This window comes from Procambarus clarkii, chromosome 17 (assembly GCF_040958095.1).
Source record: "Procambarus clarkii isolate CNS0578487 chromosome 17, FALCON_Pclarkii_2.0, whole genome shotgun sequence".
NCBI lineage: Eukaryota > Metazoa > Arthropoda > Malacostraca > Decapoda > Cambaridae > Procambarus > Procambarus clarkii.
Window position 1 is genome coordinate 15,608,833 of NC_091166.1, and position 21,083 is coordinate 15,629,915.

Here is a 21,083-nt window from a genome sequence, read left to right on the forward strand (position 1 = left end):
GAGTTGACCTGCCCTTGGAAGCGAGAGGACGCACCTCGGTCAGCTCTCAAGGATTTGAGGCTCTACAAGCCTTTCGTAGTGGATTAGTGCTGGCTATCGCAGCCCATCTGATGTATTGGAGACCCCGCGCTTCTGGGAAGCAAAAAGGAAGCAAGTTTATTGAGCAAAAGAGTGCCAAATTTGGAAAATATTCGGCGACGACGCTGGGCGGCGACGCTGGACGTTGAGGGCCTGGAAAGGTGTAGCGGGCAAGCCTAGCTGTGACCGGGTCACATCCACTGAGGGTCTTGGAAGGACGACACCGTTCCTAGGACAAGGAGCAACGCGTTGTGGAAGGGGCAAATGTGGGAAAATAGTGATTAGCTCAGCGCCTATCGATGAACCAGGATTGGGGTAGCTGAATCTCAGGGATTGGAACGGCGACGACGCGAAGGCTCCACGACACCTGAGGACCTGTGGAACGTTCCTGGATCGTCAAGCATCGACTCAGGAAGCGTGGGAACCTCACACCATCGAGGGACAGGCAGCGTGAGCCAGGAATGTAAGGTAGATCATTTTCCCTCCCATTACCCCTTGTGTGAGTAGGCTAGTTAGACCACAATATTTACTTATTTATGTGGCAACAGGACATTAATACTTTAGTAGTAGAATAGGCTGCAAGGCAGCTTGTGTCCAGGACTGTCAGAGAGGACAGTGTATATGGATGGCAGGACAGTGAAGAAGAGGCGCCGACGTGGTGAATAGGCCCTCCTGTGAGAGAGTGTGGGACTCCTGTCTTTCTGCCCAGTTGAAGGAGTGTTGGAGGTCGTGGAAGAAGAGGCTGACGATCTCCAGACTTATTATTCTTATTCTCATATTCATGTATTACTTGTGATTGTATGTGTGTTCATGTAATTTCCGTCAGTAAATTCACACATTTTATCACTGTGTTTAAGTGTGCCTCCATTAAAATATTTCTCTATGAGAATACACGAAGGTTATCATAGTACCTCCTAGGGAACACTACGTTCTCTATAGAAGTTCTTATTGCCTGGAGAGTGGTGAAGACAGCACAGACTTACATAAAAGTGTACCCTTAGCCATCCGATCAGTATCAGTGCCTGAAAGGTGGCAACTATTAACATAGTGGCTAGAGAGAGGTAAAGCCACACAGACCTTCCTGGGAGAGTACCCTGAGCCAACAGTCTAGTAGCAGATCTATGGGAGTAGCAATCTTTTGGCTACAAACAATATATAATACACCCACTGAACTGCCTCGCTGGGGTGCAGATATAATAACCCAGCTGGCGACCTTGTTTAGAAGAAGATAGAGAAGACAGGCGGGAAAGGACTTCCTGCAACCTTTTTGTCTGGCAGGCAGGACTCAGGGAGGTTATGGTTATGAGGTAAGCCTGAGTCTTCCTTCACTCCTTCACGGTTCTAGGCCAGAACTGTTAACAGCAGTTTCCCTGTGTTTGACTGAAGGGCTTCCAGGGTGAATCAGTGGCACCCCCTTTTTGTGGTGGAAGCAAAGACCTGCTCAGGTGGGCATTGTTGGTCTCCTCCTGTGGGACCAAGGAGACTCCGGTGAATCCCGGGATTCGGAGGGGCTGAGTATTCGGCCTTTTGAGCCCCTAGCAGCTGGGTGCTAGCAGAGCCCCGGCCCACCCCCACGTGACAGTGTACAACAACAATTTTGCCTATAGGTCATTCTGACTAGGGTTTAGTATTTGGATGTGAGAAATTTCCAAGAAATTGAGTACTACAATGATCACAATAAACAGAAGGAACGACTAATTGTGAACTCCAATGGCCACAATAATCAAAGGGAACGTCTCATGGTGCACTACAATTGTCACAATAAGTAGAGTGAACAACTAATTGTGTTCTACGATGGTCACAATATGCAAAACAGCTAATGGCGTATTACAATGGACTCAATAAGCAGAAGGAACGACTAATGGAGTAGTACAATGGTCACAATAATTAGAGTGAACCACTAATGGTGTACTACAATGATCATAATAAAGGGAGGGACGACTAATGGTGTCCTGCTTGATGGGGTTCTGGGAGTTCTTCTACTCCCAAAGCCCGGCCCGATGCAAGCAGAGGGAACGACTAATGGAGTACTTCAATGGTCACAATAAGGAGAGTAAACTACGAATGGTGTACTCCAATTGTCACAATAAGCAGAGGGAACGACTAATGTTGTACTACAATGGTCACAATAAGCAGAGGGAACAACTAATGGTGTACTATAGTGAGATTTTTTTCTTTGACTATTACTTGATCAAAAGAATTATTTTCCTACTTGCTATACCCGGCCACAGCAACCTTCCTCCTGTCTCCCAGTCCTCCCTCTCATCCCCTCGATCTCCCAATTATTCCCCACTCCCCCATCCTCTCGTCCTCCCAACCATTCCTCCCCCTCCCCCATCCCTTTGTCTTCCCCACCATCCCCAATTCCACTGTCCCCTCGTCATCCTAACCATTCCCTTCTCCCCCGTTCCCTTGTCCTCCCATACATCCCCCCACTCCCCTGTCTCCTTGTCCTCCTCACCATTATTCATTCCCATGTCCCCTTGTCCCCACATTCCCCAATGCCTCAGTCACCTCATCCTCTCTCCCCTTCCCCACTTCCTGGTTTGATGCATTCTCAAATGATCTGATGTTCCCATCAGAAAATTGGGAACATTAAATGATCTGATGTTCCCCTTCACTGAAATATAAAAAAAGTTAAAAAAACGAAATGAAATAAATGAAAAAAAAATTCTTACGAAATAAATGGTATGTAAACAATATTTGTTGCTCTTATGTCCAAAAGATGGGGCTGATTAAAAAAAAACATGTTTTTCCTGTCACAGGTGAGGCATGTATATAGCATGTATATAAAAAAATGCGCGTGTTCAAATGCAATGTTGTCAAAATTGCAAAGCATTTGGTAAAGAGTTTTCGACGATTTCCCTCACATGAAAAACACTGTTTGTCAAAAAAGAACGTTTTTCCTCATCACAGATGTCACACAAACATAGTATGTATATAAAAACCCGCTCAGATGCGAATTGAATGTTGTGTAAAAATTTCCAAGCAATCGGCGAAGAACTTTCTGAGATTAGCGATATGGAACAAATGAACATTTACATTTTTATTTATATAGATTGATGTTACGTTAATGTAACTACCTAGCATGGGAGGCAGACCTCAAACAGAAAGAACTACATACAAGCATATATTTAACTTAGAGCCTGAGACCATAGGAAAAAGCGGAAGCAAACCACCAGGCTTTCACCACACGGGTGAAACCTGTCCACTTAGGTCGTTGGCTCCTTCTAGTGATAATTACCAATGAAGGGTAACCAACGGGTCCTCTCTTCCAATTTCTTGAAGTGTAGTGCTATGAATTGGACTCTAGCTTTCAGGAACAGACTTAATTTACACATAAACAGGCAAGGCGTTGCAGAAGAGGAAAAGTGAGACAATAATGTGGCGTGATTGAACTAAACGACCGTTTCCTAGAATAACAAATTTATTCAACAAAAAAAAGAACTACTTCAGCAACGAGTTAACATTATTTTACTGTCTTACCCAGTGGCACATTTAAGAACAGCTATTCAACAGCCTGGTGGACCCACAGGATGCTTCCCGTTGTCGCTGACTGAATAATGACACTAATTGAACAGAGTGATAAGTTGCGCTCTAGCAGCCGTGAGGCGCAGACGTGTCGCCTGGCCTCTCTGGTAGTTGGAGTGTTTGCCGCTTTCGTCGGCAGGGGATGTGGGTGTCTCTACCCTCCCTGCTGTTCCCTCTTGGTTGGTGTAGATATGGCATGTTTGCGATGGGTGGCCATCTTCCCACTGTTGTAAGGGTAAACTCCGTGAGATTGGAGTTTACTGGACGTGCGGGTACCCTGTAGTGGAGTTTGGCATGTGTGACATGGTCCATATCCCGGTAATGGACATCTACAGTGTTGAGCTGGTAACTGCTCACCGTGTTGTTATCAAGTTTGTGGGAGAAGCGGTGTACCGTGACTTTCTCCAGAGGTACGAGGGATGTACCTTGCAGCTGCAGGATGGCACCGGATCTGTGTCTATTATGGATTGTAGTGGTGCTATGACATATGTGAGTGTCCATGGGGCCCCATGGAGTTTCCAGAGACCCTCCTCCGGCGTTTCTTCCAGCGGTTTGGTGCCGTTGTTAGTGTGCGGATGCACATGCTGTCTTCTGGCAAGTTTATGCATCCCTAGGGTATGAATGGACCAACATTCATACCCTAGGGATGCGCCTGAGGTCAGACATTCCATCTTCTGTCTGGCTTTTAGGGTACTACGTACGGGTGTACTATGCCCGACAACCACACACATGTTTTTGTTGTGGCCTGTTGGGGCATCAGTCTGCCAGGTGCCCTGAGGCTGCGACTGCTCCCGTGAACATGTTCAAGGAAGAGAATTTCCCGCCGGTCCCTGTGGAGGAGGACTCCGGGGGTGAGGAGGTGGACGTCCCGATCGCTACTGAGGCTCTCCTCCCTGCGTCTCCGAGTACGCCTCCAGATGTTGTAGACCCTCCTCCGGGTGTTGCGGGTATGTCAGAGGTTCTGCTTGCTCTGGTCGCTGTTCCGGCTGCTCCTGAGGGTCTACCGGTTGATCTCTTTGCGTCGTTGGCGCCCTCCGCTTCCTCGTCTCCTGCTACTGCGCATGGCCCAGCGCCCACGACTTGTGTCCCAACTGTGATGGGTGGAGGGGTGGCGAATGCGCCTCTTGCTGTGTGCGGCCCAGTTCCCCGTTTGGTTGAAGCGACTGCCGTCTTGCGTCGGTCCACCTGGCTTGTGGGGCAAGTGTTTCTGGGTCCGCCTCCGGCTTTGATGATGTACGGCCGGAGCCCCAGCGTTCCTGTCTCTCTTCTGCTCCATGGGCTGATGTTGGCGAGTTCGATGACTGTGGATCTTCCAGCAACAGCAGGGTGGCTCCGGTTGCGTTGCAATCTACGGTGGTAGCGGAGGTGCATTTGCTTGCGGATGCCAGTGCCGGTGTTTCGGCTTCCCATTCTGGTGGGATGTTTGCAGGTCCTGATTCGGGTGCGTCGCCTGTGTCGGATGGTTCCAGTTCTTCGTTGGGGGTGGTTCCCCCTGTTGAAGTTCGTGATGAGCGTAGTGACCTGGTGGTGGTCTTGAATAAGGCTGCTCGCTTTGGGGAGTCCGTGCCCCCTTCCTCGCTCCCTGTTTCGTCGGCGGCGGTCTTGTCGCCTCCTCCATCTCAAGTTGTCTTTTCTGTAGCTCCTGCCGTACCGATGGAGGTGTTACCATCAAGTCAACCGTCACCTTCTTCTCCTGTGCGTTCGGCGGCATGGCCGTCGCGGCGGCCTATGTAGCTTCTTCGGTGTCTTCTGCTTCCAAGGAGGGGGTGTTTCGTGCTCCCCAGCCTCGTTATGCGACTTGGGTCAGTGAACTTCGAAAGTGGCCGTTTCCGCCTGATTTGGTGTTTCCTAAGTTTATGCAGGCCCCACAGCGGGAGGTAGATCGACTTCCTACTGACATGGAATATTTGATTTGGGAGGCCTATAAGAACAGGTATCCTTGGGATAAGTTCCCTGAGAAGTATGCTCCTGGCTCTGGGAGTTAGGTTCATGCCCCGTGATTCCTTTGTTTGGCTGTATGTTGTGGGTTGTTTTCCATTTGTGTGCATGGTTGTGGGGTACGGGTTGTGTGTGTGTGTGGGTGGGGCGGGTTTGTTTTCCCGGTTCTGGCATGCTCCGGTGTTTGTTATGTATTATGTATTGCGTATATGTTTTCTGCATTGCCAGTATGCTGTCCTTTCGTTTCTATTGAGTATTTGTAATTTCCTTTAGTGTTGTATTTCTTATCATTTTGTCTTGGTGCCTCTCCGTGTGTGGTTACAGTGCCGGTAGCCTTGTTTTGTATGAGTATGTTCTAGTGTTGGGTTATTGGGTGCGGGTTTGGGTACCGCATGTTGTATTGATGTCGTTTCTTAACTGTATTCCCGTGTTTGTATGTATTGTTGTTTTTGTGGTCGGCCCTTTAGGCCGATGTTTTGTGGTTGAATACCTTTGTTCTTTTGTACTTTGTGAGTTTGTGATTTGACATTTTGTGTTTTATGCTCTGTTTTGTTCTAGTTTTCTTTTATTGATTTTATTGTATTTATTGTATTTCTTCTCATGCTTGCATGTAAAAGAAAAAAAAAGGAACAGAGTGGTGACCACTGGTGACGCAAGTGTGCAATCAATATACGTCACAACCCTCACAGTGAACAAATACTATAATCACAAAACTTGAATGGCACTCGCCTCCCTCCCAGCGAGGTACCAAGTAACTGCACGGATGACCCCCTATAAAATCTTCCGTTAACACTTGTCTCTCAAGACACAAACAATAATAAAAGCTACACTAATTGAATTTAAACAATTACGTTAATCAACCATCCACAACGGTCAGCAACAATTCAATTTTCGTTAACACACTCTTGTTTCAACGACACTCAAATGGGAACAATAACTCGTAAGCCTATTAATTACATGACACTTGAGACGTCAAGCATTCGGTGAGTAATTCCCAATTAATTACTGTCACACCGACAGCCTATTAATTCAGACGAATATTGATAGACATTGCTGTTACCCAACTGACAGGTCCTTTCGGTCTTACGGCAAGATTACCTTAACGAGGGTTCTACTACTCTACTTACACAAGGCTACACAACTTTAATTCTCACGCAATCCTTCACAGTACACAACGCATTACACCAAAGACACAACTGTCTACAGTTCGCAGAGCACGGTACAACACGGTACAACATTTGCCGCCCACGGCACTTGCAAAACACTTCCCCCAATAAATTATAACACTAATAATTCACGGCCCTAACACAACACAACAGTATAACAAAGCGCTGGCCAAAATATAATATAAAATTATTAATTAACCAAGGGAAATTTCCCGTTACCACTCCACTGCTGAAACGGAAACACTCTGCAAGGAATTTACATACATGGCACAAATAGAAAAATGGAAACAAATAGATCACTTTCCTCCACCCTTGGAGATACAGTAATTGTGCCATGTATGTACTACCTTGGAGATACAGTATTTGTGCCATGTATGTACTAATCACTTCCACACAACTGAATGTGTCTCTAATTGTGTCCTCTTACACACGTCTACCCTCACAGTAGGGGCCCACTCCTCAACTTGAATGACGTTGAACAGGTGTAACTCACACGTTTTCAATTTCCATCACCTCACCAGGTGTTTAAAGGGACAATGGCAAGACAGAACACTGGATGCGAAACCAGCTTCAGAGTTTAACACACCAAAAACACAAAACAGGTACTTACTCCAATTTCACCGGCCGGCCTCATACACACACACACACACACATAAGAAAACCCCCCACTTCCTGCTGCTGTAGGTGGTGAAGTAGGCGTCTCCCCTACTTCGTACACGAGGTCGGCAGGACCACGGGGTGGGTGGACCACGGTGTCCTCACACACGGACTAGGATGGTGGTGGCAGGTACTCTCGCTCTGGCCTAGGGTAGGCAAGGAGAACGAGACACGGCGGCGGCTGGTATACACACACAGCTTGGATGGTACTACGCCCTCAGCCCGGCGCAGTATCGTCAAGGTATGGCGCTACACGGCGCAGCATGTAAAAATGACAGAGTCCTTCATTGTTCACTGGTAATTCCTCGGAATTACGAATTTAAGGTTTCCAACACAACACTGAAACCTTCACAAGATCATCTCTCCCAGGTACCTTGTAGCTAAGGCATGCTAGAAGACGGATGTCGCTACCACACATAGACCAACAGCCTCCACAGTCCAGTTTACTCTGAGTGGTGTTCCATAATCACGTGGCCTGAGTAACAATCACTCTAAGTTCACACTCGTTAGCTTTATCGCTGTTTCCCTTTCCACGATGCCAGATTCTTACTTTCCATGGTCTCGGGATTGTGGCACGACTATCGAGAGTGACTTTAAGTCGTTGCAGGCGGTATTTCGGGTGCTTGGCCTAGCACGAAAAGTCACGTCCTCCTCAAGCAGCCGACACTTGTAAGAATGCCCTTTGGTGCCAAGAGAGGGCCCACTAGCGACCCCGGGTACTCTCAGACTCTTCGACCAATCACCGCGAAGCATTACCAAGGCCCAGAAGCCTCGGTCTATCATGCTCCTTCGAGGCGACGCTATGCCCCCTGTCACGAAGGGATCACGTGAGCAGTAGGGTCTACCTACAACCGTTAAACCACCAAACCCCCTCACTACACTTGAACTGGTACAAAATTCAACAGAAATCAACTCCCTATTGTAACTTTTCCCACAGACTGGATACAGCAATCACAATAGCATCACTGACGAGCACTCGACGAGGGCTTTCTACAGACACCTCAAACGGCTATGAACGAGTTGTATTTCGCAATCTGGCTCTACGGTGCACATGCACCTGTGCACACGGACTGTGCACACCGGACTTGTGCACCCATTCATTGCACAAGGGAGCTGGAGAATTCATCTCCTGACATCATTTCTCCTGACAACTACAATGGTCACAATAAGCAGAGGGAGCAACTAATGGTGTACTACAGTAGTAGACATCCTTCAGTCTCGGGAGACTATGGAGATGCGCTCTCGTTGTCAATCCCGGTGCAGCGCCTGGTGTGCCTGATGAGGCCAATCCAAGAATGGCAGTCTATCCCACACTGAGCACTATCGAAATCTGATTTTGGTCTGTCTTCCTTGCTACTGGCTACCCTTCTCTGTCTCTTCGCTTCCGATTTCTTGGCAAGTGACTCCTTGAACTTGAAGATCTCTCTCTGAACCGACTGTCCCCAGGTTGAACGGTCTGCGGTCAGTGTTTGCCACGTAGCAAGATCGACGTCCAAGGTTTTCAGGTCCCTCTTGCATATGTCTTTGTACCATAGCTGGGGTTTGCCTGTTGGACGCTTTCCCTGCGTCAGCTCTCCATACAGGAGAGCCTTGGGGATCCTGCTGTCGCCCATTCGCACCACGTGCCCGAGCCAGAACATTCGTCTCTGCTTCAGCATTGTGTACATGCTGGTGATTCAAGCTCTCCCCAAGACGCTGTTGTTTGTCACCTTGTCCTGCCAGGCGATGTCCAAGATGTGTTGGAGGCAGCGCATGTGGTAGGCATTCAGCTGTCTTTCATGACGAGCGCGGAGTGTCCATGACTCACTGCAATATAGGACAGTGCTCAGGACACAGGCTCTGTAAATCTGGATCTTTGTATACTCAGCTTATTGTTGGCCCAAACTCTCTTTGTCAATCGTGACATGGAAGTAGATGCCTTACCTATACGTTTGTTGAGCTCCGTATCAAGAGAGAGGGACTCAGAGATTCCCAGGTACCTGGAGCCCAGGTACAAGAAGTCGTGAACGACTTCCAGTTTGCAATCGGAGATGCCGATGTCAGGTGGGGAGTCCACTCCTTGCCCAATGACCTGTGTTTTCTTCAGGCTCATGGTGAGTCCGAAAGCCTGACAGGTCTCGCTGAAGCGGGTCATGAGCCGTTGGAGGTCTTCGGCTAACTAGGCGATGACTGTTGCGTCATCAGCAAAAAGGAAGTCGCGCAGACACTTCACCTAAATTTTTGTCTTGGCTCTCAGCCTGGCGAAGTTAAAGAGCTTTCCATCCGACTGATCCGGAGGTAGATGCCTTCCATGGTAGATCCGAAGGCGAGCTGCAGCATGACTGCGAAGAAAATTTCGAATAGGTTTGGAACCAGGACGCAACCCTGACTCCACTTTGGATGTCGAAGGCGTCTGATGTTAAGCCGTCAAAGACCACGGTGCCCTTCATGTTCTCGTGGAAAGATCTAATGATGCTGAGGAGCTTGTGTGGGCATTCGATCTTGCGGAGGATCTTGAACAGGCCATCCCTGTTCAATGATCTACAATGAGGTAGATCAATGATCACACAATGATCACAATAAACAGAAGGAACGACTAAAGGTGTACTACAATGCTCACGAAAAACAGAAGAAATGACTAAGTGTGTAGTACAATGGTCACAATAAGCAGCGTAAACGACAATTGGTGTACTATAATGGTCACAATAGAGAAGGAAGACTAACCATGGTGACAAGTGTCGTTCATAGCTTCACTTCCACATTAATCCTTCACAAAATCTTGGTTGATCAATATTAAGTGTATAATACAATGGTAAAAATAGTACAATTTGTACTACCTCGCATACAGAGATCCAAGGTCGTTAATCCAGCCGCCAAACTCCCTGTTTATGAATGAAAAGCGATTTATACACGACTCACAACTGATACCGTCCGAAAACATCTGGAACAAGTGCTTCGCTCACGTCCTCTGTTCGAACCACAGTTCTATAAATAGCCCGTCCTCCAAACAAAGACCCAAAACTGATTCCATCCACCCGCCAAACCCCTGTTTATGAATGAAAACGGTTTATGTACAACCCGTCCTCGACTCAAGTCCACTACATTCAGCGGTCGACCCCACAGACGCATTCATAAATTTTAACATGCTGTTCATTCAAAACGGGAATTTTCTCAAGTATAAATTAATATTATAATATATTGGCATATTGTGTATATATAGGCATAGGATAGGTTAGGTCAGGTGTTTAGGTTCTGTTGGCGATTATTTGCATTTGTAGTACGTGGGTGAAGCATTTATAGCGTTGTGATTCGAACAAAATTCGTCAGTAAAGCACTTGTTCCAGATATGTTCGAACGTCAGCAGTTGTGAGTCGTGTGTAAAGCGCTTTTCATTCATAAACAGGGGGTTTGGCGGGTGCATGGAATAACTTTTGGATCTTTGTTTGGAGGACGGGCTGCAACCCGTCCTCGACTCAAGTCCATTACATTCAGCGGTCGACCCCACAGACGCATTCATAAATTTTAACATGCTGTTCATTCAAAACGGGAATTTTCTCAAGTATAAATTAATATTATAATATATTGGCATATTGTGTATATATAGGCATAGGATAGGTTAGGTCAGGTGTTTAGGTTCTGTCGACGATTATTTGTATTTGTAGTACGTGGGTGAAACATTTATAGCGTTGTGATTCGAACAAAATTCGTCAGTGAAGCACTTGTTCCTAATATGTTCGAACGTCAGCAGTTGTGAGTCGTGTGTAAACCGCTTTTCATTCATAAACAGGGGGTTTGGCAGGTGCATGGAATCACTTTTGGATCTTTGTTTGGAGGACGGGCTGGATTCGATCAAAATTCATTAATGAAGCACTTGTTCTGGAAGTGTTCAAACGAAATCAGTTTGACTGGTGTATAACAGCCCGTCCTCCAAACAAAGATCTGTTGATTCCATGCACCCGCCAAACCCCCTGTTTATGAATGAAAAGCGCTTTACACACGACTCGCAACTGCTGACGTTCGAACATATCTGGAACAAGTGCTTCACTGACGAATTTTGTTCGAATCACAACGCTATAAATGCTTCACCCACGTACTACAAATGCAAATAATCGCCAACAGAACCTAAACACCTGACCTAACCTATCCTATGCCTATATATACACAATATGCCAATATATTATAATATTAATTTATACTTGAGAAAATTCCCGTTTTGAATGAACAGCATGTTAAAATTTATGAATCGTCTGTGGGGTCGACCGCTGAATGTAATGGACTTGAGTCGAGGACGGGTTGTCGAATCACAACGCTGTAAATGCTTCACCAACGTACTACAAATACAAATAATCGCTAACAGAACTTAAACACCTAACCTAACCTAACCTATACCTATATATGCACAATATGCTAATATATTATAATATTAATATATATATATATATGAGAAATTTCCTGTTTTAAATGAACAGCATGTTAAAATTTATGAATGCGTCGGTGGGTCGACCGTTGGATGGAATGGACCGCTAGATTTTTTTTTTTTTTATTTTTTATTTTTACATGCAGAGCATGCAAATTAAATACAATAAAAAAATACAGAATACATAAAGGAAAACAATAGACCAACGGCCAGAAGGGCCGACAGCCGAGCACAACAAAACAGCATAGCACAACAAAACACATATACAAGAAAAACATGAAAAATACAGCATACATCAAAACATAAAACAGAATACAATGGCAATCCAGCAATCACAGTACAAAACAACACCTCCAAAAAACAAAACATACAACAAGAGGCAACAGGTAAAGCAACAGAAAATCAATACATTAACGCCCCGTAACAAAAGGCGAGGCCAATTACAATAAAAAAGCAGGCACAAACACAAGTCACTAAACACCGGCCTGAAGGGCCAACATCAAAAACACAAGAAAACAAAATAAAAATAAAACACACAGCAAGCACACAGACTACGAAAAGATCTCATACTTGTCCGGCCACTCTTCCGCCGGGAAGCGAATACAGTACGCTTCCCAAAGTAACATAATGTCCTCCGAAACATGGTCACTATTGAGCGTACGAGGATCGGGCATTAACTCTGGCACACCCACAATAAAACACTTAGCCCGACGAATCCAGATGGTAGAAGGGCACCACGGAGCAGGACGCACACGGTCAACAATTTCAAAATGCAACGGATGGTCAGCATCCATCGCCACTCCGGAGGCCAAGATGAGAGGGAGAGGCTCCTTCCCAAGAGGCCGGGCAATGGGCAGCACACTGGGAGCCTCCTCAGCTGCCTCACAGGGCTCCTCGGCAACCACTGAACGTTGCACCTGCCGGGACCCCCCACGCTTGGCATCCTTTTTCAGCACCAGCTTGATGCCTCGGCTCGCACCAGGATCCACACCATCCACGCCCGTAGGAGCAACCACCTCCCACTGCGGAGAACCTTCTGCAGGAGAAAGAACAGGAGGTAAATTAGACGCACAATCATCGTCAACAGCCGACACATGGACATCAGCCACCACCAGCGTCGTAGAGCACGAGGCACCTGGAACCGCCACACCATCTCCCGAAGCTCCACCCGCGTCGTAGTCCTCCATATCAGCCCAAGCAGTAGAAGAGCGCCTAGAACGCTTGGGCACTGGCCGCACATCCTCACAGCCGGAGGCGGACCCAGAACCACGGCCCTCACGAACCGGGCGAACCAACGCCCGTCGCAGTACTTCAGCAGCCTCAACCACATGGGGAACCGGGCCGCACACAACAGGATGCTCCGCAGCACCCCCAACATCCAACACAGCCGGAACACCTGGCGAGGGCGCAGAACCAGGCGCAGCAGCAGGAGTCGAGGAAGACGCAGACTCACTCGGCTGAGGGGCAACAAGCACCGGGGGCATGTCGGGTGACGCAGGAGGGGTCGCATCAGCAGCGACTGGGACCTGCTCCACTTCATCTCCAGAATCCACGCCCTGAGGGAGCGGCGGGAAATCCTCCTCCCGGAATAAGTTAACGGGCGCAGCAGGTGTCTCAGAGCACCCGGCAGCCTGATGCCCCAACTGGCCACACCGGAAACAAGTACGGGGCTGCCGGGCATAGTACACCCGAACGTAGTAGCCCAGCAGCCGGACAGAAGATGGGATATCCGACCGCAGGCGCATACCTAATGTACGGACGTTCGTCTGCTTCCCAGCATACTTCCCCGAGGACAGCTTGTTCACCCGCACACTGATGACTGCACCATACCTCCCGAAGAAGCGCCGGAGAAGGTTTTCAGGGAACTCCAGGGGCGCACCGTGCACACTGACATATGTCAGGGCACCACTTCGGTCCGAGATCGTAACGGAGCCGGCGCCATCCGGCAACTGCAATGAACGCCCCTCGTTCCGCCGGAGGAAGTCCCGATACTCCTCCTCCCCCACGAACTTGACAATCACCCGGTGGGCCGTAACAAGCTCAACGCCATACACAGCTTCCACCGGGACACGAAGCATGTCACACATAACTAACTCAACGGCCGGATAACCAGCCTTACACGTGAATTCCAGTCCCACGGAATTTACCCTCAACACAGGAGGAATAGCCAGGCCCCCCATGGCAAAACGGCCACGTCAGCACGCAGCCAGGCAGGCAACAACACTGGACAGGGAGGGTAAGAGACCCCCACACCCCCTGCCGGCGAAAAAACTGCAACCTCCCCAAACTGCCGGAGTGTTCAGACGACACGTCTTCACCCTACGGCTGCTCAGGTGGAACTCCCATGGACCGCTAGATGAAATCATTTTATTAAAGGCAAGTAGTTCAGGTGGTGTGGTCTTCTGGTGGAAATTTTGTGGATCAAACTTACAATTTAACTTAAACCTAATTACAGAAATGTGCAGAGATGTTAAAGTGAATTATAGTAGGACATACACGTCTTGTCTAGATGTTAAAGTGCATTATAGCAGGACATACACGTGTGCCCTAGATGTTAAAGTGTATTATAGCAGGACATTCACGTGATCCCTAGATGTTAGAGTGTATTATAGCAGGACATTCACGTGTTCCCTAGATGTTAGAGTGTATTATAGCAGGACATTCACGTGTTCCCTAGATGTTAGAGTGTATTATAGCAGGACATACACGTGTTGCCATGATTTTAATGTGTGTTATAGCAGGACATACACGTGTTTCCATAACGTTAAAGTGTATTACAGCAGGACATACACGTGTTGCCGTGATGTTAGTGTATTTTAGAAGGACACACACGTGTTCCCTGTAACTTGGGAACACATAAACATTCATAACACAAGAGGTCTGTCAGATGTCCATGAGGGCTCAGCTTTACATAACTATGTTAGTGAGACCAATCATACAATTATATGAGGTAAATGATGCATAATTTATCCCTAACACTGTTTGTTGCTTCAAACGGATAATATTAATATCAACTTTTATAAACAATAATTCAAATTCTAATATCTCCTGAGGGCAGTGATTACCAGATTTAGCGAGCGATTATGTAACAAGGAGGTTACATAACCTATTGCTTAGGTAGTTAACCTATTGCTTACACCTCCCCCCCACCCTGGACACCTGACTTTACGCCATAGAAGAAGCCGTAATCCTCCAACCCCTCCTCACACTAGGCTGGTTAATGCAGCGGCCGTCCTCACACAAGGAATAGTAAAGCAGCGGCCGTCCTCACACTAGACTGGCTAAAGCAGCGGCCGTCCACACACTAGGCTGGTTAAAGCAGCGGCCGTCCGCACACTAGGCTGGTTAAAGCAGCGGCCGTAATTCCCCAGAAGCATTCATAATTTTAATATACTGTGTATTAAAATTAGGTTTGTTCTCATATATATATTAACATTATAAAACATTAAAATTCTATGAATAGTTAGAAGTAGGTCAGGTTAGGTGTTCAGGTTCTGTTGGCGATTATTTATATTTGAAGTATGTGGGTCAAGCATTTATAGAATTGTGGTTCGAACAGAGGACGTGAGCGAAACACTTGTTCCGGAAGTGTTCGAACGGCATCAGTGTAAAACGGAGGGCTCACAGTGGGACCAGTGTGAATGTGAGTGTGAACCAGGTACTCACGTTGGGGCTAGTGTGAGGGTGAGTGTGAACCACGTACTCATGGTGGGACCAGTGTGAGGGTGAGTGTGAACCAGGTACTCATGGTGGGACTAGTGTGAATGTGAGTGTGAACCAGGTACTCACGGTGGAACCAGTGTGAGGGTGAGTGTGAACCAGGTACTCACGGTGGGACCAGTGTGAGGGTGAGTGTGAACCAGGTACTCACGGTGGGACCAGTGTGAAGGTGAGTGTGAACCAGATACTCACGGTGGGGCCTGTGTGAAGGTGTGTTTGAACCAGGAAGCTGTGAGTGTGAACTCTGGGAGCGGTTTGTCGGGTGAAGGATCTGCTCCTGTGATGACCACAACCTGAGAAGAACAATCGAATTATTGTCGACATAAGAATAAAAATTTACAATTATTTGTAAACAGATTTTGTTTTCAAAATTATTGTTTACAGCACCAGCCTTTACCCTGACTAGTTTACAGCACCAACCTTCACCCTGAAATAGTTTACAGCACCAAATCTCACCATGACATAGTTTACAGCACCAGCCTTCACCCTGACAAAGTTTACCGCTCCAGCCTTCACTCTGACATAGTTTACAGCACCAGCCTTCACCCTGACACAGTTTACAGCACCAACCTTCACCCTGACATAGTTTACAGAACCAACCTTAACCCTGACATAGTTTAAAGCACATACCTTCACTCTGACATAGTTTACACCTCCAGCCTTAAATCTGACATAGTTTACAGCTCCAGCCTTCACCCTGATATAGTTTACAGCACCAGCGCTCACCCTGACATAGTTTAAAGCACCAACCTTCACCCTGACATTGTTTACAGCACCAGCCTTCACCCTGCCATAGTTTACAGCACCTGCCTTCACTCTGACATAGTTTCCAGCACCAACCTTCACCCTGACATTGTTTACAGCACCAACCTTCACTCTGACATAGTTTACAGCAACAACCGTCACCCTGACATAGTTTACAGAACCAATATTCACCCTGACGTAGTTTAAAAATCCAGCCTTCACTCTGACATAGTTTAAAGCCCCAGGATTCACCCTGACATAGTTTACAGCACCAACCTTCACCCTGACATAGTTTACAGCACCAACCTTCACTCTGACATAGTTTACAGCTCCAGCCTTCACCCTGACATAGTTTACAGCACCAACTTTCATCCTGACATTGTTTACCGCTCCAGCCTTCAATCTGACATAGTTTAAAGCACCAGCCTTCACTCTGACATAGTTTACAGCATGACCCTCGCCCGACCTAGTTTACAGCACCAGCCTTCACCCTGACACTTTTTACAGCACCAACCTTCACCCTGACATAGTACAGATTACAGCACCATACTTCACTCTGACATAGTTTACACCTCCAGCCTTCACCCTGATATAGTTTACAGCACCAGCCCTCACCCTGACATAGTTTACAGCACCAGCCTTCACTCTTACATAGTTTACAGCACCAAATTATACCCTGACATAGTTTACTGCATCAACCTTCACCCTGACACAGTTTACCGCTCCAGCCTTCACCCTGACATAGTTTACAGCTCCAACCTTCACTCTGACATAGTTTATAGCACGACCCTCGACTGACCTAGTTTACAGCACCAGCCTTCACCCTGACATAGTTTACAGCACTAACCTTCACCCTAACATAGTTTACAGAACCAGCAATAACCCTGACATAGTTTATAGCATCAACCATCACCCTGACATAGTTTACAGCACCAGCCTTCACCCTGACATAGTTTACAGCACCAGCCTTCACCCTGACATAGTGTACAGCACATACCTTCACTCTGACATAGTTTACAGCACCAGCCTTCATCTTGACATAGTTTACAGCAGCAACCTTCACCCTGACATAGTTTACAGCACCAGCCTTCACCCTGACATAGTGTACAGCACCAGCCTTAACCCTGACATAGTTTTAAGCACATACCTTCACACTGACATAGTTTACAGAACCAACCTTCACTCTGACATAGTTTACCGCTCCAGCCTTAAATCTGACATAGTTAACAGCTCCAGCCTTCACCCTGATATAGTTTACAGCACCAGCCATCACCCTGACATAGTTTACAGCACCGGCCTTCACGCTGACATAGTTTCCAGCACCAACCTTCACTCTAACATAGTTTACAGCACCAACCTTCACCCTGACATTGTTTACAGCACCAGCCTTCACCCTGACATAGTTTACAGCACCTGCCTTCACCCTGACATAGTTTCCAGCACCAACCTTCACTCTGACATAGTTTACAGCACCAACCTTCACGCTGACATTGTTTACAGCACAAACCTTCACTCTGACATACTTTACAGCACCAGCCTTCATCCTGACATAGTTTACAGCACCAACCTTCACCCTGTCATAGTTTACAGCACCAGCCTTCACCCTGACATAGTTTACAGCACCAACCTTCACCCCTGACATAGTTTCCAGCACCAGCCGTCACTCTGACATAGTTTACATCACCAACTTTCACTCTGACATAGTTTACAGCAACAACCTTCACCCTGACGTAGTTTAATACTCCAGCCTTCACTCTGACATAGTTTACAGCCCCAAGATTCACCCTGATAAAGTTTACAGCACCAACCTTCACCCTGACATAGTTTATAGCACCAACCATCACTCTGACATAGTTTACAGCTCCAGCCTTCACTCTGACATAGTTTACATCACCAACTTTCATCCTGACATAGTTTACCGCTCCAGCCTTCATTCTGACATAGTTTACAGCACCAGCCTTCACTCTGACATAGTTTACAGCATGACCCTCGCCCGACCTAGTTTACAGCACCCGCCTTCACCCTGACATAGTTTACAGCGCCAACCTTCACCCTGACATAGTACAGATTACAGCACCATACTTCACTCTGACATGGTTTACAGCACCAAGCTTCACCCTGACATAGTACAGTTTACAGAACCATCCTTCACTCTGACATAGTTTACAGCTCCAGTCTTCACCCTGACATAGTGTACAGAACCAGCCTTCAACCTGACATTGTTTACAGCACCAACCTTCACTCTGACATAGTTTACAGCAACAACCTTCACCCTGACATAGTTTACAGAACCAATATTCACCCTGACGTAGTTTAAAAATCCAGCCTTCACTCTGACATAGTTTACAGCCCCAGGATTCACCCTGACATAGTTTACAGCACCAACCTTCACCCTGACATAGTTTACAGCACCAACCTTCACGCTGACATAGTTTACTGCTCCAGCCTTCACCCTGACATAGCTTACAGCACCAACTTTCATCCTGACATTGTTTACCGCTCCAGCCTTCAATCTGACATAGTTTAAAGCACCAGCCTTCACTCTGACATAGTTTACAGCATGACCCTCGCCCGACCTAGTTTACAGCACCAGCCTTCACCCTGACATTTTTTACAGCACCAACCTTCACCCTGACATAGTACAGATTACAGCACCATACTTCACTCTGACATAGTACAGATTACAGCACCATACTTCACTCTGACATAGTTTACAGCACCAACCTTCACCCTGACATAGTACAGTTTACAGAACCATCCTTCACTCTGACATAGTTTACAGCTCCAGTCTTCACCCTGACATAGTGTACAGAACCAGCCTTCACCCTGACATAGTTTACAGCACCAGCCTTCACCTGGACACACTTTACAGAACCAGCCTTCACTCTTACATAGTTTACAGCACCAAATTATACCCTGACATAGTTTACTGCATCAACCTTCACCCTGAGAAGTTTACAGCTTCAGCCTTCACTCTGACTAGTTTACAGAACCAGCCATCACCCTGACTAGTTTACAGCACCAACCATCGCCCTGACATAGTTAACAGCACCAACCTTCACCCTGACATAGTTTACCGCTCCAGCCTTCACCCTGACATAGTTTACAGCTCCAAACTTCACTCTGACATAGTTTAGAGCACGACCCTCGACTGACCAAGTTTACAGCACCAGCCTTCACCCTGACATAGTTTACAGCACTAACCTTCACCCTGACATAGATTACAGAACCAGCTATCACCCTGACATAGTTTACAGCATCAACCATCACCCTGACATAGTTTACAGCACCAGCCTTCACCCTGACATAGTTTACAGCACCAGCCTTCACTCTGACATAGTTTACAGCACCAGCCTTCACTCTGACATAGCATACAGCACCAGCCTTAACCCTGACATAGTTTAAAGCACATACCTTCACTCTGACATAGTTTACCGCTCCAGCCTTAAATCTGACATAGTTTACAGCTCCAGCCTTCACCCTGATATAGTTTACAGCACCAGCCCTCACCCTGACATAGTTTACAGCACCAGCCTTCACCCTGACATAGTTTATAGCACCGGCCTTCACGCTGACATAGTTTCCAGCACCAACCTTCACTCTAACATAGTTTCCAGCACCAACCTTCACTCTGACATAGTTTACAGCACCAACCTTCACCCTGACATTGTTTACAGCACAAACCTTCACTCTGACATACTTTACAGCACCAGACTTCATCCTGACATAGTTTACAGCACCAACCTTCACCCTGACATAGTTTACAGCACCAACCTTCACCCCTGACAAAGTTTCCAGCACCAGCCGTCACTCCGATATAGTTTACAGCACCATTTTTCACTCTGACATAATTTACAACAACAACCTTCACCCTGACGTAGTTTAAAACTCCAGCCTTCACTATGACATAGTTTACAGCCCCAAGATTCACCCTGACATAGTTTACAGCACCAACCTTCACTCTGACATAGTTTACAGCTCCAGCCTTCACCCTGACATAGTTTACAGCACCAATTTTCATCCTGACATAATTTACCGCTACAGACTTCAAACTGACATAGTTTACAGCACCAGCCTTCACTCTGACATAGTTTACAGAATGACCCTCGCCAGACCTAGTTTACAGCACCAGCCTTCACCCTGACATAGTTTACAGCACCAACCTTCACCCTGACATAGTACAGTTTACAGCACCATCCTTCACTCTGACATAGTGTACAGAACCAGCATTCACCCTGACATAGTTTACAGCACCAGCCTTCACCTGGACACACTTTACAGAACCAGCCTTCACTCTTTCATAGTTTACAGCACCAAATTATACCCTGACATAGTTTACTGCATCAACCTTCATCCTGAGAAGTTTACAGCTTCAGCCTTCACTCTGACTAGTTTACAGAACCAGCCATCACCCGGACTAGTTTACAGCACCAACCATCGCCCTGACATAGTTAACAGCACCAACCTTCACCCTGACATAGTTTACCGCTCCAGCCTTCACCCTGACATAGTTTACAGCTCCAACCTTCACTCTGAAATAGTTTACAGCTCGACCCTCGACTGACCTAGTTTACAGCACCAGCCTTCACCCTAACATAGTTTACAGCACCAGCCTTCACCCTGACATAGTGTACAGCACCAGCCTTCCCTCTGACATAGTTTACAGCACCAACCTTCACTCTGACATAGTTTACAGCACCAGCCTTCATCTTGACATAGTTTACAGCAGCAACCTTCACCCTGACAGTTTACAGCACCAGCCTTAACCCTGACATAGTTTAAAGCACATACCTTCACTTTGACATAGTTTACCGCTCCAGCCTTAAATCTGACATAGTTTACAGCTCCGGCCT

The 21,083-nt window shown here is 46.9% G+C and overlaps 1 protein-coding gene across 1 annotated transcript in view; it reads right to left on the minus strand.

The window, feature by feature from the left end:
- Nucleotides 1-21,083, minus strand: part of LOC138365505 (WAP four-disulfide core domain protein 2-like) — a 194,179-nt gene that overhangs the window by 71,741 nt on the left and 101,355 nt on the right. Inside the window, exon 2 of the mRNA XM_069325792.1 lies at nucleotides 15,679-15,779. Within this exon, the coding sequence (XP_069181893.1) occupies nucleotides 15,679-15,779 (101 nt within the window). The remainder of the gene's footprint in view (nucleotides 1-15,678; nucleotides 15,780-21,083) is intronic.